General features: G+C 40.5%; 1 protein-coding gene across 3 annotated transcripts in view; it reads left to right on the forward strand.

The window, feature by feature from the left end:
- The window catches only part of CREB5 (cAMP responsive element binding protein 5), a 257845-nt gene that overhangs the window by 142840 nt on the left and 92555 nt on the right, over positions 1 to 22450 (forward strand). Inside the window, exon 1 of one of the 3 annotated variants that reach the window (XM_071429257.1) lies at positions 11616 to 11752. The exons of the other annotated variants lie outside the window; for them this stretch is intronic. Within the exon in view, the coding sequence (XP_071285358.1) occupies positions 11706 to 11752 (47 nt within the window). The 5' untranslated portion in view covers positions 11616 to 11705. Of the gene's footprint in view, positions 1 to 11615; positions 11753 to 22450 lie in introns of those variants that run through there. 3 annotated transcript variants of the gene reach the window in all.

Consider the following 22450-nt stretch of genomic DNA (forward strand, 5'->3'; position numbering starts at 1 on the left):
TGACATTAATTTTTTTTTTTTGGGGTCTCTTTTAGAGGTACTAGCCCTAAAATATGTCTTGTCTTCTGTGAACAGTCTCTTATCCTGGCATTAATACCCCTTATGACTTCCCTGTCTGCGGTCTTTGCCTCACAGTACCCCTGCTTTGACTGTGTACAGCAGGAATACAAAATAAAAAAGCATTAAAGAACTGCTGGCACCTTGTGGTAAATGTTTGAAAAGCATTTTTAGCAACAGTTTGGACTGTAAAACATATGAATTTTATCAGTCATTAAAACTATTCTGATGGAAAAAAAAAGGATCCATACTATTTTATTCTATTTACCTCCCTTCTATGACCTTCAGTCTATTTTCTGCTTGCAGCCTACAATGCTACCCAGTACATGCTAAAAAAAAAACTTTTTTCAAAAGCAGTTTGCAAAGTTACAGTGGGCCTGGCTGCTTTCAAATGTTATAGTTTTGTTTGCAAGGTTACTGAGTGAGAGGCAAGACTACTGGGCCAGAGCAGATTTGTATGAAGGAAAGAAAGCTTAGCTCAATGGAAATATGTTTAGGCAGAGAAGACAACTCAGATGTTTCCTCGTGCTGGTTTTGCTTCTTATTAGCTCAATGCAGAGATGCAATATGAAAGACGTGACTTGGGTGGGATTTGAGAAAGGCAGAGCAGTGGTGTGGTGAACTAAGTTGGGAGGCTTTGCTCAGGAAGAATGAGGCTTCAAGGAGCCTCATTTCCAGGGAAGAGATGGGGTGGAAGGGAGCAGAACTGCAAAGGTCACAAATGTAGCCAAGAGTAGGCCGAGTAAGTGAGAATAGGAAGAATAAGATTGGTATCACACACCAGGAGACCCAGCAGGTTAGATCAAATATATGTGTGAGGAAGACAAAACAGGCAGCTCTTATATGAAAACATTTCTTGGGAATGAGCTGAGCTGTGTTTCAGACAGTGTATCAGCCCGTCTCTCATCTGTGCTTGCTTCTAAATTCACTAGAATTCATGCTGCACTTAACAGACCTTTCCTTTCTGTAAATTTTTATAGAAGCCAGGTTAGCTGAAATGAAAAATGGAGTTGTTTTTCATAGGTGCATTATTTCAAGCTTAGTGAGAAAACTTGGGGGAAAATATAATTGGCCTGAACAAAAAAAAACCTTGAAGGGCTTTACCAAATAAAATCTAATTTTTTATCAATGCCCTTTTAAACATTTTTTAGTGGACTGCTTTCATGGCAAAGTTCAACTTTGTTCCCAGGGTTTCTGACTGAACAACTTTTTACACGTTTTGCTATCCTTAAAAAAGATAGGCAAAATGGTTTAAGGAAATGTTTTTTAAAATATTCATTATCTGGCAAAGACGAGGCCTGCTGTATTTCAGCCTAAAAAGGGAAAGTTTTGGAGGTTTTTAAAATTAACTAAAAAAGGGAGATAGAATGAAAATGAAGATATAACTGCCAAACACAAGTTTTAATGCCATTTATTCTGCATCTTTTAAAAAAGTCAGCTTTATCTTTTTTACATAGTCACATTTAGTATATATGCATAATACTTTGTGTATGATAATATCTATTATCTAGACCTAATATCTATTATCTAGACCCTACATATAGGGCATATCTCTCAAAAATGCCCCTACATATGGGTATTATGAGCACAGCAGTGAGGCACATAAAATCAAAACAGTCATAACCTAGAAGTAATCCTGGTTTTGCTTTGTATTAACCCGATTGGCTCTCCATTGACTAAATCCTTGGAGCTGCTTTTGGGTAGCTGCAGCTTGCAGTTCTTTTACTGTACTTGTGAGTATTTAATATGTTTTTGTTTGAGCACTATGGAAATGCTGACCAGCTAAGGTATGAGATACAACTGAATAGAGATTTTCTGACTTGACTCCAAAATATAGAGGACCAAGAATCTTATAAGCTGTCCTGGGTAAAAGTTAGGTGATGACTGTGAGGGCTGCTCATCTTTATGTCTCTTTAAGCTGGAGGCACAGAATTGCTAGCGCGGACAATCAAAGCAAAATAAAAACACAAGAAAGTGAAGACATATTAACTGACCAATAAAAATAATAACATTCATGATAATCAAGCAACCAGACTGTAACTTGTGCTCTGAACCTTGCCAAATTTGGGGCTGCTGGCAAGCCACCAAGAATAGCACATCCAACAGACAAGGGCCCCTCATCTGGGAGAGCCTTGCTCTGGTCTCCAGAGAGCTTTGCCCTATGAACCCGCAGCGAGAGCATGGCAGCCGCTCTGAGCAAACCGCCCGAGATCGCTGGGAAGGGACACTCGGCTAAACTGCTGTGCTGTGTGAATTGAGATTCAATGAAGGGACTCAGTTGTTATTTAGTAAAAACAGTTTCCTAGGTTACCTTGGAGTAATTTTTACTGTGTTGGTATGATGTAATCAGCTGGTTTAACATTTAAAGCTAGTAAAAAATGTGCATATAAATTTTTTTTAAAAAAAAGATGTGCCTAATCACTTTCATTTTGCACCCACTTAGCTCAATATTAATTGTTTGCGTTGGCTGAGGATTTACAAACAGGCTTAGGAGTGTAATAATTTAGATTTCTACATCTGATGGCCTGAAAGTTAGAGGGAGTAAAGAGTTTTGTCAGACTCCTAGATCTTTCCTCCCACACATGCTGGCCACCAGATAAATCATGTGTATGAGTTTATAGTGGAGTCAGTGCTGGATGTTAAGCAACACCCAGAAGTGAAGTTCTTGAAATAATTTCCTGTGAAAGCAACAGTAGACAGATTTGTAATCACAGATCACGACATTAATCAAGTAAACAAACCATCCATTTTTTCCTGTGACATTATTGAAATCCCTTTTAGGAACACTGAAAATTGTACATAATGACACTGCTTAATAACAAGCATAACTGGAGCAAAATGTTACGCAGTGCAGGCAGCTTCTCAGGTCTGTGGAGCACAGATGTAAAATTCCTCTCTAAAACGTGCTGAGTGCCAGCAGACATCTGAAATACTGCTTAAATATTCTAGTAGTATTAATGCAACTACTTATCTTCGTTGTAATTAAAACATTTTTCCTCTTTAAATTTTTACAAAAAAGTTGCTTATTGCACTCTGTCAGCCAAGAGAAATTTCAGGCAGGGCTGAGAGTGAACCAGTAAATAAGGGTAAACTTTGTCCTGCACTGCTATTCACTCTGATGAATTCCCACTCAGTGAAAGCTGCTGACAGCTGCAGACTGCTCAACAACTGCAGCTAATGTGGAGGAGTCTGTCCTAGGAAATAGGACAGGTAGGTTTCACTCAATGTGCTTTAAGATGAGGTTTGCTGGAGGGGAGAGAACTGTGTGGTGTTAAAAGGGGAGGCTGCTTGTGGGGCTACACAGTGCCCAGTATAGTCCTGATTTGGTTTAGTGCTATGTTCTCATTAATAATGGTAGTGAAAGTATGTCAAGTCCTGCTGGTGACGCAGGCTTTGGAGACATTGGCAATACTGAGACAGACCTGGATATCATACAGAAGAAAACAAAAAAGGAAAACCAACCCAAAAAACAAGGATGAGCTTTGAGTACAGAAGTAACGGCAAAGGAATGAAATTCAGTATTAAAAAATGCAAGGCTGTTCCTGGGGGGACTATTAAAAATTTCTAGAAGCAGAAGAAGAAGCTGGGAGCTCATCATCTGGAAATGTCTGTGTAGGAGGAGGGCTCATGAATCGGAGTAAGTGGTCATGGAGTGGCAGCAAGCTTCTGTGATGATTTGCTCATTTCCTAGGAACTAGTACTTGTAAATAACACTTATCAGGAAGATGGCTTTCCAAAGGGGATGGGAAGTATGAGATGGCACGATGAATTGATCTGGATCTAATTTTAGTACTGATGAAAGCATGCTAATGAAGGTGGGGAAGGTTGCAGGAGGAAAAATTAGGTGATAAAGGGATACACAGAGAGGGTTGACATGTTCAGCAGAAAGGGCTGGGAAAAAATTCCTTGCAGCAGGAGTCTGGGCAGATATGAAAGAGGTACAATTACATTGGTAAAAGCCAGAGAAAACGATGTTGCAATTATTGACGTGCAGGGTGGTGAGACATATGTTCCGGTTATGAAGCAATTACAAGAATATATAAGACCTGAAGTGTTTTCAAGCTAAATTCAGGTTGGCATTCCAGGAAGAATAATTAACACACAAAAGCTTGAACATAAAGAATTCTCCTACAATAAGATAGTAGGAGAATTCTAAATCCTAAGAAATTAAATTCATGCTACTCAAAAGGGGGAAAGAAAGATAAAGTTTTGGGCAGACAAGAAAGAAATAGTAAAGGCTAAGAATTTGGAAGGTTAAAAACTGAAGGGACAGATCTCAGCTAGGAGGAGAAACCAACTGAAGGGCTGCTTCTCTTGCATCAAAACTATTCAGTTATAATCACAGAAATGTTCGCTTGCGTTATGTCTTGGGCTATGAATGAACTCTGCAGGTTCTCAGATGAGTTAGTCATCATTGTTTTAATCTGTTCATCCTGTTTCCATAATAAATATATTTTTCCTCTTTAAACAAATTTTAAGTTTAGTTTGTTTGCTGTTTGTTTTTCTTTAAATTGAGCTGTGGATTGTTTTTCATCCTGATGCACTTTTTCTAACACAGAATTTACAGAAGTGCCTCATTTGTATGGGCTGCAGCCACTACGGACAAGCAGAACCATTTGGGTTTGTACAGCAGAGCAGGAACAAGCTAGTGTTAGAGCTTATCCAAGGGAAGACTGTGTAAATCTAGTAGAAACAGTTTGTGAGGGATGTGTACATACTCACTGTGTACTTCAGAGTACATGCATGTTTTGTACAGATACTTTTTTATTCCAGAGTTTGTTTGGCTTTTTTTACGCAAGAATGGAAAAGCTGTACGTTTTTATTTGTAGAAACTGATGTTGAAACTAAAGCAGCATCCTGCACCACAGAATGTGAAAGTGAAGCTACAAATTATTTCTCTTTCATTAATCATCACAGTAAAACTAGTGGTGTAGCTCTGACTCTGATCCTTTCCAGTCAGTCCTGAAAGGATTTATCTGAGTGTCTACAAGAGATCTGTTTGGTTTTAATATGTTTGGACTTAATAGATAGCCATACTTTTTTCAGAAGAAAAGCACTGGAAGACTAAACAAGTATGTAAATCCTAAAACCATAAGTGGGTACAGATGGACCTCACTTGATTTCAGAAAGGGTCTATCAGATAATGATTCTGTGGCTGGAGAAGTTCCTATGAAAGAAACTGAAATGAATTTCCTGGTTTACTCCTATTAAAAAAAAAAAAAGAAAAAAAAGGAAAATACATTAATTATTCCATTTAAAAATATCTAGTCATGTAATAACTTTATAAGTTTTATGGCTGACTTGTAATACTGGAAACTTTACATCACATTATGTTTCAATGAGAGTCACTGCAAATAGGGAATTGCAGGCTGGCCCTTGGTTGTGGCTGCATCTCAGTTTCTGTGCTACAGACCTGTGTGATTTTTAGGAAACATTAAAAAATTTGAATTTGCACAAGAATAGGCTGGCATTTAGGTGTCAAGATTCTGGATATAAATTAATTTCAGATTATTGGATAAAGCCAAGTTGAAAATGGTACCTTCTGGATCGTGAATTTTCATCATCCTCACAGAGATTTAAAGCCTGTGTGTGAGGATAAACCAGGATCAACAGAATTACTTGGCTACTTGTAATTCATGGAACTCCAAAGCTTAAGTCAGTTTGTTCAGCAAGAGTCCAGAAAAATTTCCTAGTGGACTGGTATAGCTGTTCATTTTCAAGGAGGATATATTGCACTATCAGCTGGATTACTAACAAAAGAGGGCGTACCATATAAACAAGCTATCTTGTGCATGTTTTTATCAAATAGCACTATGAATTTGTCCTGCTGTAATGAGGTTACAGTCTGAGTAAAATCTGAGTCCAAGTGCTCTCCTTTTCCAGTTGGAACTGAGTTCCAGATACTTGCCTATTTAAAAAAAAAAGTTTCATTAGAACATTAATTATTGCTATTGTGCTGAAAAATAAAGATGAGAGCTAACAAAAATGCGTGGAGATGACAGTTTAGGGGAAGAATAAAATTTGGTTCAGTGCTAAAATTTGTTTTAGAGCTCTACTATTTATTTTCAGTGCTTACCATATTGTACTTCAGAGAAAATATTTTCAATTACAGCATATGCTCTTACATGTTTGCTCTTTCAATCCAAATTATACTATTTCAGCTTACTTTTCTGTCTACTAGAAGTAAAATGAAAGAGCATCAAAACCAGATCAGTTTTCCTGTTACAATCTCTGAGATGCAGCTATATGTGATAAGGTTTTCACTGTGTCCAAGACAAAGCCTGTGGAGTTTTGACTAAATATGAAAATATTTGAGATCTAGGGTCAACATATTTATTGTATGTTGACGTATGTTGACAGATGTATGGTAAAGCTTCTTTGAGCAATCCTAAAAAGAGCAGTGGCTCCACATTTTGACCAGCATATAATAATTATCTGTTTGAGTAATTAGAATCTCAGTGGGGGAAAGGCACCTCCTATTCATTATGCATGAATATTAAAGATTACACAATGTTTTTTACCTGATTGCAGCTGTTTGCTTCTGTCCTTTGTCAGCATCTCCCCTCCGTACTCCTGTGCCATTGGCTGGCTGGTTGGGATCTCCCGTGTTGGGGGTAATTGCACCACATCACTTTCAATGGCTGGCCTGCAAGATGCTCTGTGATCCTTCTGGGTAGAAGGTTCTACTGAAACCTAAAACATTATTAATTATTTTTTATAAGTTGCTACATTATTTGTCTTGGATATTTGTGGTTTACAGCTCCAATAAAAGAGGAGGCTGACCACACTGCATGACTCAGTGATATGTAACTGAATACAAAGCTCTTCACTTCCAGGTCAGCCACTTGCCACTTGCCACCGGCCCATGGCATTTGGTGAGTAAAAAGTAAGTAAGCTATTCTACTTCCTAGTAGTTGAATGTTCCCAACACAAACCCCCCCATGATCCCAAGTGGCTTTAACGTGCTTAGAACCGTTAGTGGGAAAGTTTTTCTTGAGATCATTCTTGAAGATTCCTTGCCAAAATGTTTTGGGGAAGTCTACTGGCCATCATGCCCATTGCACATTTCTGTCTCCAGAGAAGTTGGACCCAAACTTTGGCAGGTCTTCTTCCTTAAATATTTTCAGTGAGGTGTTTCTAATGGAATAGTACTTTTGAGCATGTGTGTGAGAGTGGGAGATCTTTATTCCAGTTTCATTTAGACTTCGTCCAATCCAGTGCTTATCTTAGAATGCTTATGTTCAATAAATCTGGGGCAGTTCTTACTAAGGCTATTTCCAGATATTTTATTTCATTACAATTTGGAGAATACATAGGAAAACCTTTGATACAGCTCAATGCTGAGCACTTTGATCTGAGCCTTCTTAAACAAAGAATGTCTTTTTCTGAAGAACGAAAGTTACTTGGGAATGTGTACCCCATTTTCTTATGAGTAAGTCGACGAATCCATGCTTAGCACTGTTTTACTTTAGTTTCTTCTGAAATTGTGGATATTTACATTTTTATGTCCTTGCTAGTGACAGCTAGCCTGCCCAGACAGCCTCCGTTGTGCAGACATTTGTTCAGACAGTCCCTCTGTCCACTACAAAAACATGGGACACCCAAGTTGAACTAAATGCTGAATACCACCACATGGGTTTGCAGTGGTCTGTAACTGAAAAGGTTCACTGGAAGCAATTTGCAAAGAAATCCTTAGGAAACCACCTGGATGGTTATTTTAAATTAAAAAAGGAAGAGATGCCACTTTAAAAAAATAATTTTTAATACTGGGTTTGAGGTTCCATACATGTGATAGTCATTAAAGCTTATTTAACCCTGAAATTATCTGGCCTCTTTAATTCCACAGGGACTGTAAGGCTCTTGGGTTAGAAATGAAAAATAATGTCAGAATGAAAATGAGACTTTCCTGAGTGCAGGACCATTATTACAGAATATTTTCTTAATCAAGCCTCTTTAAGTGCCAAGCAGTGGAGGAAAAAAATAATCAGGTTATGCTGCTTTTTTCCACAGGGACTTTGCTGATGCTTTGGGCCACTGATTGACATAGGCAAAAGTCAGTCCCAAGGGCTGGATGAGACACACTCACCTAAAATGCGTGTAGGACCTGTGATTTGTCCTTCCACAATCTCAACTGCAGAACACCCAGTTCCTTTTTACAATACACATGTTGGATAATCCCAGTGCACTCTGACGTTTGGGCTCTTAAAAGTCAGAGCTTTCTGGTTGTTGAGACTGGAAACTTTCAGCAGAAGCAGTGATTTTTGTCAAGTTTCAGTTACACCAAACATCTGTGGTGTGCCCCACCACCCTTTCCCCAAGGATGAAACATTCTGCAGGGAGGGTGTTGCAAGAATTCCTGAACTAGACAGCTAAGCTGGAGTCATAACTGTCCTGGCCAGGGCCCTAGTTTGAAGGAGGCTCCCATTAGAATTAAAACATCCCATAACTCTCATCACAACAGCCCTATTCTTGATGAACATGGAAATTTAAGGCTGGGGTTGGAATGGGAGGAGAATGAAAAGACAGACAAGTAAACAGATAAAGAGGGAGCTCTTGCATGCAAGTGGAATTTCCTCTGAGCACAGGACATTCTTTATCATTAACTGGTCTGTCACAGGAAGGAAAAGGGGAAAACAGTGTTTCCTGTTAGGGGAAAGGAAAAAATCAATAGGCTTTGGAAATACCTGCCTGGAAAGAACTTTTTATTTTCCCATCAGCAAGAACAAATATGTTTTTAACTCCTTTGGAACATGTTGTCTGTTTTAAAACAATTCCTTGAAATAAGACTTCAGCGTAAACATGAAATTTAGAAATGCAGTTCAGACTACTTTGATCTTTCTTGCTCATTTCAGAAAATGCTCTTACTCCTAGAAATATCTTGTATAAGACACTGTTTTGAAAGCAGTTTAATTCTTCTCAGTCTCTGTCTATGAACGTAATAAAAATTAGAAAGGCCATTTGCCATGTACACATGGTGACTCCTGTGATATTATGGTTAAGATGCTCACAGATGGGCAATGGTCTGCTATTGCCCCATCTGGTGAAGAAAATTTTCTTTTGGAAAGAGAAGACTTACCAAGCAAGTCCTCAAAGCCTCAGGAGGATGACGAAACTACCCTGTGGCTCCTGCATCACCTCTTTGGTTGTATTTTGCTTTGAATATCTACAGTGTGGGTTTTTCAGAAGAGTGAGAAGAGGCCCAAAGACTGCAGGAATGGATGTATTATACGCACAAGCAGCCCCATGCTAACCTGAGTTGCTCAGGGTAATTATTTTTCACTTTAGGTGGCAGCTTCCCTTTGCAAAGCTGGACCAGGGGATTTAAAGTCGTTCCTCAGTTGTAGCCACATTCCCGTGTTCTGAGCCAGGGATCTGTCCTGGCCCATGACAAAGTTTACAGCAATGTCAGTGGATAACTGAATGAGCAGAAGCTATGTAATCCAGTAGTGTCAATGTAAGAAGACAAAAAGAAAGAACGAGGGAAGATGACCTCTTAGACATGCACAGAAAAGGGGGTAGAAGTTTCATTTTTTTAAATGGAAAGGAAGAAGTGGGATAAGCTTAAAATGAAACTATCAGCAAGGCTGGAATTAAAAGAGGGCTTTAGGAATGATCTAACTTTTATTTTATTACATGACAGAAGACAAAAAATCAATAGCTGGTAATTCAGACATAAATGAGTTATACAGGCCATTGACACAATGGACCAAACTTTATAACAACCACATCTGATGCTGTCAAGCCACAGGCTTCAGTGGCGCCAGTAATAATTATGGCTGATCACCTCTAATTCAGAGCTGCCTTGCTTGATAAAGGTGTCACTCTGAGTGGCTGCAGCCTCAGTATCTATTGAGGATGTCATCCAGCAGGTCAGGTTGCTGTAGAGAACTGTGTTTTTTTAATTGAATAGGACAAACCCTTAGTTTTCTCCTCTTCTCATTCTGTCTGTAAAAATCATATATATCTTAAACAAAAAATCACTTGAATTCATGACTGAATCTACTTGAATTCAAGATCAAACTGTGACAGAAGCTAATAGTGTTGATGCCTAGAAATCAACACTATATATATTCTAAACTATATATCAACATGATATATATTCTAAAAATAATTTAAAACCATAGGAGTATTCTCAGGAGGATACTTTGGTGCTTTGCAATAATCTCTGTTGCACTGCTGCTGTAATCAATTAAACAACCCACCCCAAAAAACCCCCAGTGTGGTAAAATGCTGCTAAGCAATAGAAATTGATTTTCCATAAACTCACATCATCATAAGGAAGAAAAGGAAGCACTGACTTTCCTGTTTTCCTACTGTTTTCTAAATTTGGGGGGCATAAGTGTTGGAAAACTGAGTTTCACTCAGAGATATGAGGTGAAGTGGCTTTGTGAAATAATTATTGATCTAAAAAGAAAGGAGACAAATACCTCTATGGTGTTTCATGTGCCATTAATACTTAAATCCGCAGTTTGATGTCAAAACTATTAGTCTCTGAATTGCTAAGGGATGCTATGTGTGCTTAGACATTTTCATTTATTATTATTATGATTATTATGAATATTATTGTCGTTACTTAGGCTTTGCATTCTTTTGTGGACCAACTGCTTGGTACTGCACTGACTACAATCAGTTGGGAGTGATGAACAGTGAGAAAGTCCTCTGTGGGGGAGGACATGAGAGGTACCTCAGCCGCAGCCCACTGTGGCATTTAGCATCAGGAGCACTTCGATGAGGCAACGCACTTTACACCACAATAGCTTACCCTTGCGTGCGTGAAAGTTTATTATAGGCTCCATTTAGAAATACTCTCTATGCTTAAAGAAACCAGACTTGTGAGAGAGACACGGGAAAGGCAGTAAGAGCAGCACAGCAGTGAGTTAGTTATAGGCTTGCTGTGCTGTGAGGCTTTTCTGGTACTTTTTTCGTTGTGGGGAAAGAAGGTGCCTTGCACCTGTGTGTTTGGATACGGAGGAATACGGTGCAAGAAACAGCCCCGTCGTTTTCCTTCAAAAACGCGGGGCTCAATTCCAGCTGTGCTCTGCTGAGGCAGAGAAATCCCGGTCCGAGGCGTGACCTGCGAAGCAGCGCTCCGCATCTCCCAGACCCACACACACCCCCGCTGCTCCTCGGCTTCTCCGCTGCCCTCCTCAGCTCAGGCTCCGTCTCCTTCCTCTTCCAGCGGCGGGATCTCCCCGAAGCTCGGACCGTGCGGGCGCTCGGGAGCGATGCAGGATCTTCTGGAGATCCCCGGTGGATCCTGTCAACCCCGCGCCCGGTCCCAGGGTTTTCCTGCGCTCCGGCCGGCAGCTGCGCAGGCCCTTCACAGGCAGAACTGTTTCTTTCTCTGTTTACTCGTTTCCAATGGCAATTGCACCACCGAGTCTCAGTACGTCTGGAACTTGGCCTGGGGCTGTTTTGGTTACATTGAAGTTTTTGCTTCAGCGCTGCCAGATTTAAATGGTGACTTCACCAGCACTGAGCTAAAAAGGAGAAAAGGGGAGGAGGGAGGTAGTGCAGCGAGCGGGAGCGAGGGAGAGGGCCAGGGCATTACATCATCGCTTGGACGGGAATCAAATGGGAAGGATATGACTCACTCGGGCTAGTTAAGCTTTGGCTCAAGTTCTACATACACTCATTCCAGGGCTCTCATGTTCTGCACCTCAGCAGGGAATTCAGGCTCAGTGATGTCCATGAGGTTTGTTTTTAATTTTCTTTTCCTTTTCTGATTTCTATATAGTTTCCCCCCCTCCTCGCCTTCCTCCTCCTCCTCTCCTCCTCCCCTCCCGAGTCCCCCTTTCCCACTCTTTTCCACTTCTACAGAGTTTGTTTTCTGGTGCGTGTAACCTCAGCTCTTAGGAGCAGAAGCTGCTTTTTCGACCAAACCAAACCCAAACAAGGAGCACAGCAAACTTGAGAGAAGTTTGGTAGTTTGTTGTGGTTTGGTGTCCCCCCCTCCATCATTATGTTGCTCCTAATCGGAGGAGACAGGGAGAGAGTTAAAATGCGGGAGCCAATCGCTTGGACGGTGATGTAATGCTGGAACTGCAGGGTTGTTAAGTAATGTGAGAGGAAGGGGGTCAGGGTTGCAAAGCATTTACCTGCTGTCAAGGGGCTTTAAGTTTATTATCAATCGCAGTGACTGTAACTGGCTTCAGACTGCACTCTCTAATTATTCACAGACTCTCCTTTTTTATCTTTTATTATTAAAAGTAAAACTATATTACGGTATTTTAAAAAATGTGATATTATCACAGCTGTGAATTATTTTCCACTGGGGTTTTTTGATATTTTTAAAATGGCTTGAAACTGGATGTCTCTTTCACAAAAAGCCCGGAGAGAGCAAAGAGAAAGGCAAAAAGGGGTGGTTCTTCGAGCGTGGCTGGCGAATTTGAAACTGTTTGAAGAAAGCAGCCTCTGCCTAGCAGAGCGAGTAAAAGCTTCTGCTGTTGGAAATCCGCTGTAGAAAATAAAGCGTTTAAGGGAGGCAGTTTGCAGAGCTCATCTCGACGAGCCTCAGCTTTTCACCCCTACCACTTGTCAGCAGGATTCTGATCCTCAGCTTACCCCAGGCTCGTGGCTGTCTTGCCTTTACTGGGACCGCAGAGGTCCCGACCCTGCACAGCAGATCCCCTCCTGTCACGGTTCTGCTCTGCAGAACTGCCGGGCTCTTGGGGCACCTGCCTACATGCATTTCCTTTACAGGACAGAGCACTGCTCTTGTCTTATTAAGTCTGTCAGTCTCCCTACGGACCTTTTAGTCTTTTCCACATAGCTAACAGTCTCTAGGTCTGATGTGGAGTGAGGAAAGGTACCTCTTTCCCAAGTTCACTGTGTGCACTTAGCCCTTAGGGTGGGCCACAGAGTTTAGCACTAAGCCCGAGCTTGGGCATTGGTTGTGTTTAGGTGTGTGATGAACGCGAGCTATCAGGTGTGTGTTGGTGTCCTGAGGATACCCATTCTGCTCGGAGGAGCTCTGCATCAGGTTTCTGTGTCAAGAGCTGTCTGCTCTTAAGGTATGACTCTCAGAAGTGCCTCTTTCAAAGGGAATTTTTGTCTCTCAGGGAAGCACTGTATTGGTACCCACTGGTATTGCAGTGAACTACAGATTTGCTTGGTTAACTAAAGATAGCCTTAAACATGCTTTTGAGAGTTTAGTGATTTTTTTTTTTTTGCAACTTGCATTGGGGACTAACAAAATAGCAATCAATGTTGTTCTGTGGTTGGAGGCAAAATCTCCCCCTCTCTTTCTGAACAAGACAAGAGCCCATGGCCAGCTCCTGCCTTCCCTTCCCTCTGGTAGCCCTCTGCAAAGCCGTCTTATGTTGACCTGTTATGTTCCTGCACTTTATTCACAGGTTTTCCCTAAGTGCCTCTAAGTGATTTTCAAGCTCCTCAGTCAACTGCTGAAGCACAAACAGTTGCTCACGGGCCAAACCTTTCTCAGTGGAGAGCCCAGCGCTAGGCTGCAGGCAGGCCTGGCCCCTGTTGCAGTGCAGATATACCATAGTGCAGATATACCATATGGACCGGATTACGCAGTGCTCTGCTGAGGACGTGTGGGTTGGGGAGGGAGCTGTGCTGCTGCAGGAGTTCCCGTAGGATTTCTGACTCATACTTTCTCCTAGAAATGTTGGGAAGTGCAGCTCCACAGACCATCAGAATAAAGCATAGTAGATTCTTCCCTTTGCCTGCCCGCTTTAGATGCTGGGGTGGACTTGTCTTCACTCTTTCCCTTCCTGCCTTTCCTGGCTGGAGACTTCAGGAAAAGTCCGTCAGTGTTGTCCTAGGATAGTGTCTAGCCATGCTGGCAAGATGCTGGGCAGAGGATAACAGACTGTCACACTCCATCTTTCCTCTGCAGAAACGCATCCCTGCTATTTCTTGTATAAAAACACATGTAAAATACATTGTGCAGCGTGGCCTGAAAGTCTTTGGGTATCAGATTGCATTCCACAGGGGATCAGAGCCTCACTTGTCTGGTATCAGCTATTAACATGTCACCTGTCTGGAAGGGCAGCAAAAGAGAAGTCGTGGTGCTCTGGACAGTGTGGACTGGCTGATGACCCTGCTGTGTACTCAAACTTTCAAAAATTACCCACCCTGCTGATTCATGCTCGGTGAAGTTAAGGAGAGGGCGTAAAGATGTAAATCCTTCTTGCCTTTCAGAAGTGCGCTGCAACTCTAAGTAACAATTTACTGCTGCTACGTCACTGATTTCAACACAGCACCACAGGAAAAACAGTTGTAAGAGCTTCTTTCAAAAAGCTGCAGTTGTGAATTCCATCCACGCACAGAGGTGTGTGTATGTATGTATCCATATTTGGTTGTTGAAGCAACAGAACATATAGTTAATGAAGCATAACTGTCCAGGTGAGTGTCAGACAGCTCTGGTTGTGCTTGACAGGTGCTTTTGCAATGCACCAAAATTCTTTTGGACAACAACAAAAAAAGGAAAGTAGCTGCCTGTTTGGATTCCTCTGCTGCTAGTTGCTGGGACCCAATGTGCAGGTTTGCCAGTGGACTTGCAGCTTCATGGTCAGAGGTCAACAGCCCTGACAGTCAAGTTCCACACATTTGAAGCTGGGTCTTTTGGCAAGAGGATTTTCTTATTGAAGGATGATATCTTTAGGGACCTAATTTTTAAACGGAAGCCAAGAGAAATATTAACAGTGCTCTGAAAATGAGCATCAGAAGATATATTCAGAAGCACATGTAACCTGTCAAACAAACCAGAGGCCAAACACACCAGAGCTTGGGAGTGATGTTTGCACTGGAGAGCCAACTGTGCGTGGTCGGCCTGTGAAGAAAGGCAATCTGCTCCTAGCAGAGCCTGGCTGGACGAGTCCCAGTAAATTTCCCCACCAAGATCCCAAGTAACATTTCCGCCTGCATTGCTGAATGTGTGCATTGGCAGAATATCTGCTCTATAAGCTCTGTGATTTTAAGCCATAGTTTGGTGCTCCTTAGCTGGTCTCTGCATGCACAAAAAAATTGGCTCTGTTGCTGGGGTACAAAAGCAAGAGGTAAATAGCAGACAGCATGTTTTTATTTCACTGAATGTGGTCCCTCTGCTCCTGAATTTCTCAGTTTCCTAGCTCTAACTTGAGACCATTCCCTTAAACCTTTTTGGAAGACTTGTTTGATGTCTGTGAAGCCCCATGAAGCTTTCAGAGCTGGTGTCATGTGTGCTGAGATCAGGGCAGGTCAGGTGTTGGACAGAGGTGGTGGTGAGCCTGGCCACTCGTCAAGCTGTGGACACAGCAGGCAGGAAGACCAAGTTGTTTCCTGCACTTGGGGAAGGATGCTGGGACAAAGCAGCCTCCTGTGCCCTTCCCCATCTCTCTGTGCTCTCACCTTCCCACCCTTCTTTTGTTCATCCTGCACATGCCTGGGCCGTGTTCAGCCCAAACTGTTGAGATCAGCTTTGCTGAAAATTACACTTCAGATCAAAATGTGAGTTAGGTTCCTCCAGTGTGAAGTGAATTCTGGGTCTGTCTCTGCAGCTACAGATAAACCAGATAGGAAGGTAATTACATCTCATTCCTATCTGACTCTCTTATTTACCATAATCTCTTTTAATCCCTTTGATACTCATCATAATAATGTTAATCTTAATGAACTCATTTGGTATTAATGCGGATGTGATTTGTAAGTTCAGAGCAGGCTTGCCATCCTTGTTTAGCGTTCATTAATATCCACTTAACTCTGTTTATGCTCTCTTTCTCCTGCAAATGGACTTGCATATCTTTGTCTTCCACCTAGATGATGTGGCAATTCCCATAGTGGAACTCTCTTTCCACACTCAGGTTTGTATTTCCTTTCTGTTCTTCTTCCTACTTGCAAGATCCCAGAGCAAAGAGCTGTTGGAAACACTGCACCCATCTACTAGTGGCTCTCTGTACCCTGTTGCTTAGTCATTTCTTCCACTTTTGACTTTAAAATTGAAGGAACCCTTATCCTCTTATTTTTCATTCATGTGGCATTCCTTCTTAGATCACTCCAGAGATATTACCTTACTATAGCCCTCGTTTTATTGTCTCAGAGGGTGAACAAGTAAGAGACACAGCCCCTAGTCTTGGCAAAGAGACAAATTATTTGTTGCTTACTACAGTACTCTCCCCAAACGCTCTGTTTATGGGTGGGGTACCTTGCCCAAACAGTTTCCAGTGTGACCAGCCAATTTTAGTGAGTGAGGACTGCATTTGGATGTTGAGCCTGATCCAAAGCTTATTGCAGTGAATGGGAGAGAAGAGTTGATGGGCTTGGGATAAAATCTGTGGAACTATCCTCTTTTCAGTCCTTTGAGCACCCACATATTTTTTTCAACATCTCTAGCTTTGGAATGTGCCCTCTTGAAAAGCTACTTGTTCAGCCACAGTGATCCCAGAGACTGATGAACCTTGGATCTCTATTAATGTGTGATTTCGTCTCTACGTGGGTGCTTGTGTTTGTTTTTAAATGTGGCATGGAATTTTTGTGTTGTGGTGCTTGCTCCCTCTCGACTTCCTGCAAACACATTTCTAAAGCCTGTATTGTCAAATACAGTGAATTATTTTTCAGTCCCAGTGACACACATTTTGCTTTTTAGGTCTTTTAAATCCTGACAGAGCCAGGAAAGTATCATTTACTTAACACAACACTGTTTACTCCATCCTCACTTCCATTCTTCATTTTATGGCCTGATGTTTCCTTGTAGCATCAACTTCAGTGTTAAAATGAGTATCTCCATTGAAAACACACAACTTTTAATTTACTGAAAGATTTCTGCACATTATAATAAAACTAGCCATTCTCTTAGTAAAAACTACTAATTGAGAGTGAGAATTGTAGCCTCTTAGATCACCACCAGCTGTATTTCTGTGGTGCTCTTTATTTTTACATCATATCTTTAATTCAAGAGCATTGCAGGATGTTTTCAAAATTGCAGCCACTAGTCAAACATATTAGAGCTCTGTATTAATATAAGTACAAGCTGTATTAGTTTAAATAACAAGATGAAGAGTTTTACTGCAGATATCTGCAACTGTCATGCTGCTCCATGTCAATAAGGAATATGGGCAATGTTCTTCAGATATGCACTACTTTCTACAGATCAATAAATCTGTGCCCATTAGCAGAAGAAAAATTATAATTATAGTAATAAAAAAAGTTCATTATTACAAGTTCTGTCTAAAGTAATGTCAGTTGAATGTTTTACCACACTGGAAAAGCCCATCAGCACAGGTAATTTTATATGTCAAATTTAAGATGAGCTAGTTTTTTCCAAATCTTACAAACCAGAACAGAAAAAATGTGCTAGACCAGGTTCTTCCTTGACCTCAGTTTAAGGCAACTCAGTATCATGTCAGAAAAGTTCCAGTACTGTGTTCTTTGTTATCATTTGGTTTCCAGGTCAAAATGAACTTTTCTTTCACTGCAGCTAAGGACATGAGCTCTGTTTCTCTTGTACCATAGAACTGCAGGAATTCTCATTGTTCTGAATACATTTCAGTTTTCTGATATGCTTTAATGAGTGAGTTTCTATAGAAAACTCATGTAGAAATAAGATTGGCTAAAAATTTAATATAAACACTAAATTAAGGTTCATTTTACAGTTTGCCTGAATGAGCAGATTCCTTGCCATTGGAATCCAGTGTTGACAAGTATCTCCTGTGGCCATTAGTATGAAGGAGGGATTTGTTGCACAGAGTGCAGATTGGTACACAGATCTCTGTATGTTTGGATCTGTTTGTGTATGTAGGGGGGGTGTGTGTGTGAGTGTGTTTGTCCCCATCTTTGAGGGGACAAACACACTCACACACACTCCCTGCAAGGCAGAATTATCTCCTGCTATTCCTAAGCAATCATACCTGAAAGAATTTATCACCTGAATAAGATTTCAAGTTGCACGACTTAAGGTGGTGATATTGGTATATAAATTTGATTGATGGTTTCTTTCTTTCTTTTTGAAGTCGACACTCTATTAGCACCCCTCAACTCTCTCTCACATTTCATGTTTTTCTTTAAGAATGAGAAATCAAATTTAAGCAACAGTTAAAGGGGGACATTGCTGGGCATCACTAAGTGTTCGGTTTGGCTTTTTACTTGCTAATCTTGTGCAGCATGGAACTTTTCCCAGCTACTGCAATTCAGTAGATATTCTAATATTTAGTAATTAATTAAGCCATTTTTTCATTTAGTTTAAACTCTTTTGTCAAGGCTTTGTAGAGCCCTATAAAAATACTGCAGTACATACATACTTCAGGAAAAGTAAAAAACCTTACCAGCAACATTTGTAAAAATATGCAAAAAATAAGTTAATGTTATAGGGAAAAAAAGATTATTGAGATAGTTGGAAGAGCATGAATTTATAAAGGTCTTCTTAGAAAAGTAAAATGAGGCTGATTGAAAAGTTTTCAGTGAGGCTCAGCAATTATTAAAATTTGAGCTTTTCACAACATTTTTTTCAAGAGAAATTGGGATTTTTTTTTCTGACAAATAACTTTTTTTATTTAAGAAAGGGCTTGAAAAGAATGTTTTTTACTTGCTATGCACTGAAAGATGATTAAGCTTTGTACATTTCATTTTCTGTTTGATATTCATTGTCACTTCTAAAGGGTTCTGTTACTTCTGATTTGTTTCTGTGGTCAAATTCCAAGAAAGTGTGACAAGTAGCAATGATAAAACAGGCAATAATACTTTGGCATCTGCACATGCTACATGCCACAATTTTAAACCTTGGTCTCACCTGGTCTTGCCCAGAACAAGCTCTTGACTGAAAGCACAGCCAGCTGCAACTGTAATACCTCTTTCTTTTCTCTCCCTTAATAGACAGTTCTTTATCACAGGGAGACTCATTTTAAAGATGCAATGCTGCAATAACAGGATGTTCTGGAGTGCAGATCAGATTGAGCTGGATGTAGGAAGGGTCTGTGGCTTCCCCATGTAGCACTGAGCACAGGAGCACTGAATTTCAGCAGTATATCTGCACTGGCATGTTTCTTGTGCAGAGCAATTATCAAATAGGACAAACATTACATATAATAATTAACTGATTGGCTTAGGGTCAGATATTTGGGTTTGCCCAAACAATCCCCAGAGAACTCAGAGAAATCTCTGTTGTGAGGGCAATACAAAATTTCAGTACCCAAACAAGTCTGGGGCAGTTTTGGGTGAAATCTAGTTGGACTGTTGAATAAATCCAGACAAATGGGCACACATGTTCTTGTGTGAGTCTGCAGTGACTTGCTGGAAGGTGGGTCAGTTGCACAGAGGACAGATGGCATTATGGGCATCTTCCCTAAGCTGAATGGAGAGAGTAGCCACAGAAGCAGAGATTGGGGCATCTTGATTTATTTACCCTGAAGAGACAGCTACCAGGGGATTTAATTGCAGCCTTTAGCTACTTACAGGGTAGTTACAGAGGAGACAGGGTCTGGCCCCCTTTGCAGTGTGAAGGCAGAAGACCACAGGCACAAGTTTCAGTGAGAGAAAATTCCGTGAGACCTAAAGAAAGAAAAGGTTCCAGCAGGAGAACTGTGGCAAGGCACAGCAACTGGCTGGAGTCGGTCTCTGCTGCTGTAGATTTTCACACTTTGTCTAAAAACAGGCCCCCAGCAGCCTGCTTGATGCTGCATTTAGTCCTGGCTGGAGCAGGAGGTTGGACAAGGTGACCCTCTCTGGGTGCCTTCTGACTGAAACTGCTCTCTGGACCTGCCCTTGGCAATGATGGCAGCATGGGCTGTCTGTGCAGGGGGTGGAAGCAGGGAGAATTTTGATGAGTGAAAAGCAATAAGAAAAGCAAAAGGTGAGATAAGAACATAATGTCATCTAAAGCATATCCTGTGCCTGCTTGTGTCCACCTTGAAATAAAGAATGAGAAATAAAGAATGCATGCACTTGACGTAACTCTCTAAATGTGGACTCTGAATTGTTCTGTGCTTCAAGGTGCTTCATTTCCTAGCTTTCCCATCACACTGTAAGTGCCAGGCACTCAAGTTTTGGTAGATGCCTGATAAATGTGCAAAGATAAAACAGTAATCATGAAAACTGGCCATTTTTTGGCTGAAATGTTAGCCAAAATACAGCCAAATATGTTTTCAGTCTATAAACAGCTAAAGGGATCTTTTTCCCTCCTTGACTAAGCATCTGAGGTTTTTCTTTATAGTGAAGAATTGCAAGAGAATTCTAAAATACTATGAGAAAATCCATCTCTGATGTATCTCCAAATTAGTCAGCTCTTTAAAAGTAGGCTTCCCCCCCCTCCTGTTTTTATTTTTAAAAAAGTAATGGAATTAAACCATAGCAAATAAAACTTTTGAGCTCCCCCATGGTAATTTTCAGCATGTTTTGCAAAACTTGGAGACGAGCTTTGTCCATAACCATGTGAGGGATACATTTGCTAATATCCCTATAAGCTTAAATGTGTGTTTTACAGGAATTTAGCTAGAAAAAGCTGCTCCCTCTATAAAAGTAATGGCACATTAATGCCTTTTTGCAGTGAACTCCCTGTATACCTTATCCTGCATTCATGTTTGTCCATTAACTAATGACTATCCAATATGTTGTCACTACTGACAAAATTTTCTGGAGTGACACTGACTCAATCTTATATTTGCCTTCAGCTAAAAGGCTTAGAGAAGCATGTTCAAACTTATGAAGTTTCTAAAAGTGCAGTCTTGGAGTGTACAGCCCTGTTCTCACTACACCACTGGCACCTTCTTTATTGTCATGCATTCACCCTGTTTGCAAACTCCTTTCTTGTACTCTGGACAAGCTTTGTCCTTTTAAAGAGCTGCTCGTGACGCTTCGGTAAATGTCAAAGATGATTTTGCACTGCTCTTGGATGCAGAGAAAATAATGGAATTTGGACGTGTGGTAAAAGCTTCCTGGCTGGAAGATCTCCTTGGAAAACAAAACAAAAAGTCCCATACTTTCCTGTAGAATATCGTATTTTCCCCTGAAAACAGCATTCCTACCCAGTTAATTTATTACTGAATCTAATCAGTCTTTAAGATAGCTTTGGAATACCAGTGTTTGTTCTGTTTTTCATTAATACATTGATATTGATGTTCAGATTTCTAACTAGCTGTTAAAATCTACAGTTAGGAAAAATCTAGGAAAGAAGACATATAAAGAGGAATGAGTTGGAGTATTGGGTTGTTTTTAATAGAGCAGGAAATGAAGAAAAACTGACAGATTTAAGGTTTCTTTTGTGTCCTTGCTGTCATTCATGCAGGTGAGCTATAACGGTAACCAGTTTTATGTGAATAACAGGGTTGTTGACATAGTGGCTGAAATTAAAAACAGTAATTTAGTTCAAGTCAATATGATTTAATTTCTTAATTGTTCTGTCCAAATAAACAACAAGGACATTCTCAGGTTTACAAGACAATTATATTTTTAAGATAACTAGGTAAATTTCCAGATTAATATGCCATTTCAGATTGGAATGTTTAGAAATGCTAAAAATTTCTGCTTTTCCAAATATTCTATTCTTCTCCACTTCCAAGATTTATGTTAGTTAATTTGTTAGTGAATTTAATAATTTTGGTCAACCTGAAAGTGCTGCTCTAGCTTTTGAGCTTGGCTGCAATTTTCTGCATAAATCACAGCAGTTACCGTGCAAGTGAATTCACTGTGATAGAGTATATTTAATTTGCACATACTCTCTAGATAATTGAAGTCTCTATCCTCATGTAACTTCAGGGGTTTGAGTTGATATCAGGAGACTCTATAAAAAGCTTTCTGTCATTTCTAACACAAGCATGGCACCATTCTCACAATGAAAAGTAAGGGGGTTGGTGCAAAACAGGCTTTTGCAACTTAATTTTTTCCGGTATATCTTTGTCCTCGCCTCGTGCAGGTTTCAGGGCCAGCAATGCATTATGCTGTACTTTCGTCATCTTTTCCCCCGGTAAAACTAACTGCAAGTTACTGTGGCTGAAGAAATCTTGCAAGGTTTGTAAAACTGAGGAATATTAAAGGAGGGCATGTAAATTCATGTAGCTAGATGATTGCAGGATTGGAGACTAGATGTCCGTAGAAGAACGACTGAAAAAAAACTTGTTTTTTCACCAGTGACGGATTAACAATAACTTTTTACTTTTAACAGCATTTCCAATCTTTCAGGACCTCTGGGAAAGAGCTTTTTGTGGAAAACTAGTGACCTAGAGAGTTAAACAGAGTTAAATCTTCTCTTTGGTGCCTTTATTCCCTGGCGTTTCAGTGACTTGTTATTTTGTCAGTCTGGGGTTTTGATGATTTGAAATACCAAAGGGAACTCTAAGGGATTTCACTTTCACATAGTCCTAAGGACTGATGGTCAGCAGGGCAGGTGTGACTGGATGCCCACAATGTTGATTGCATTTGAAAATCATGTTTTTGTTCCAATGGGGTATTCCTCAATTATTTT

Source organism: Agelaius tricolor, unplaced genomic scaffold, assembly GCF_023055355.1.
Source record: "Agelaius tricolor isolate 1412-34295 unplaced genomic scaffold, bAgeTri1.0.p SCAF_6, whole genome shotgun sequence".
NCBI classification, from domain to species: Eukaryota; Metazoa; Chordata; class Aves; order Passeriformes; family Icteridae; genus Agelaius; species Agelaius tricolor.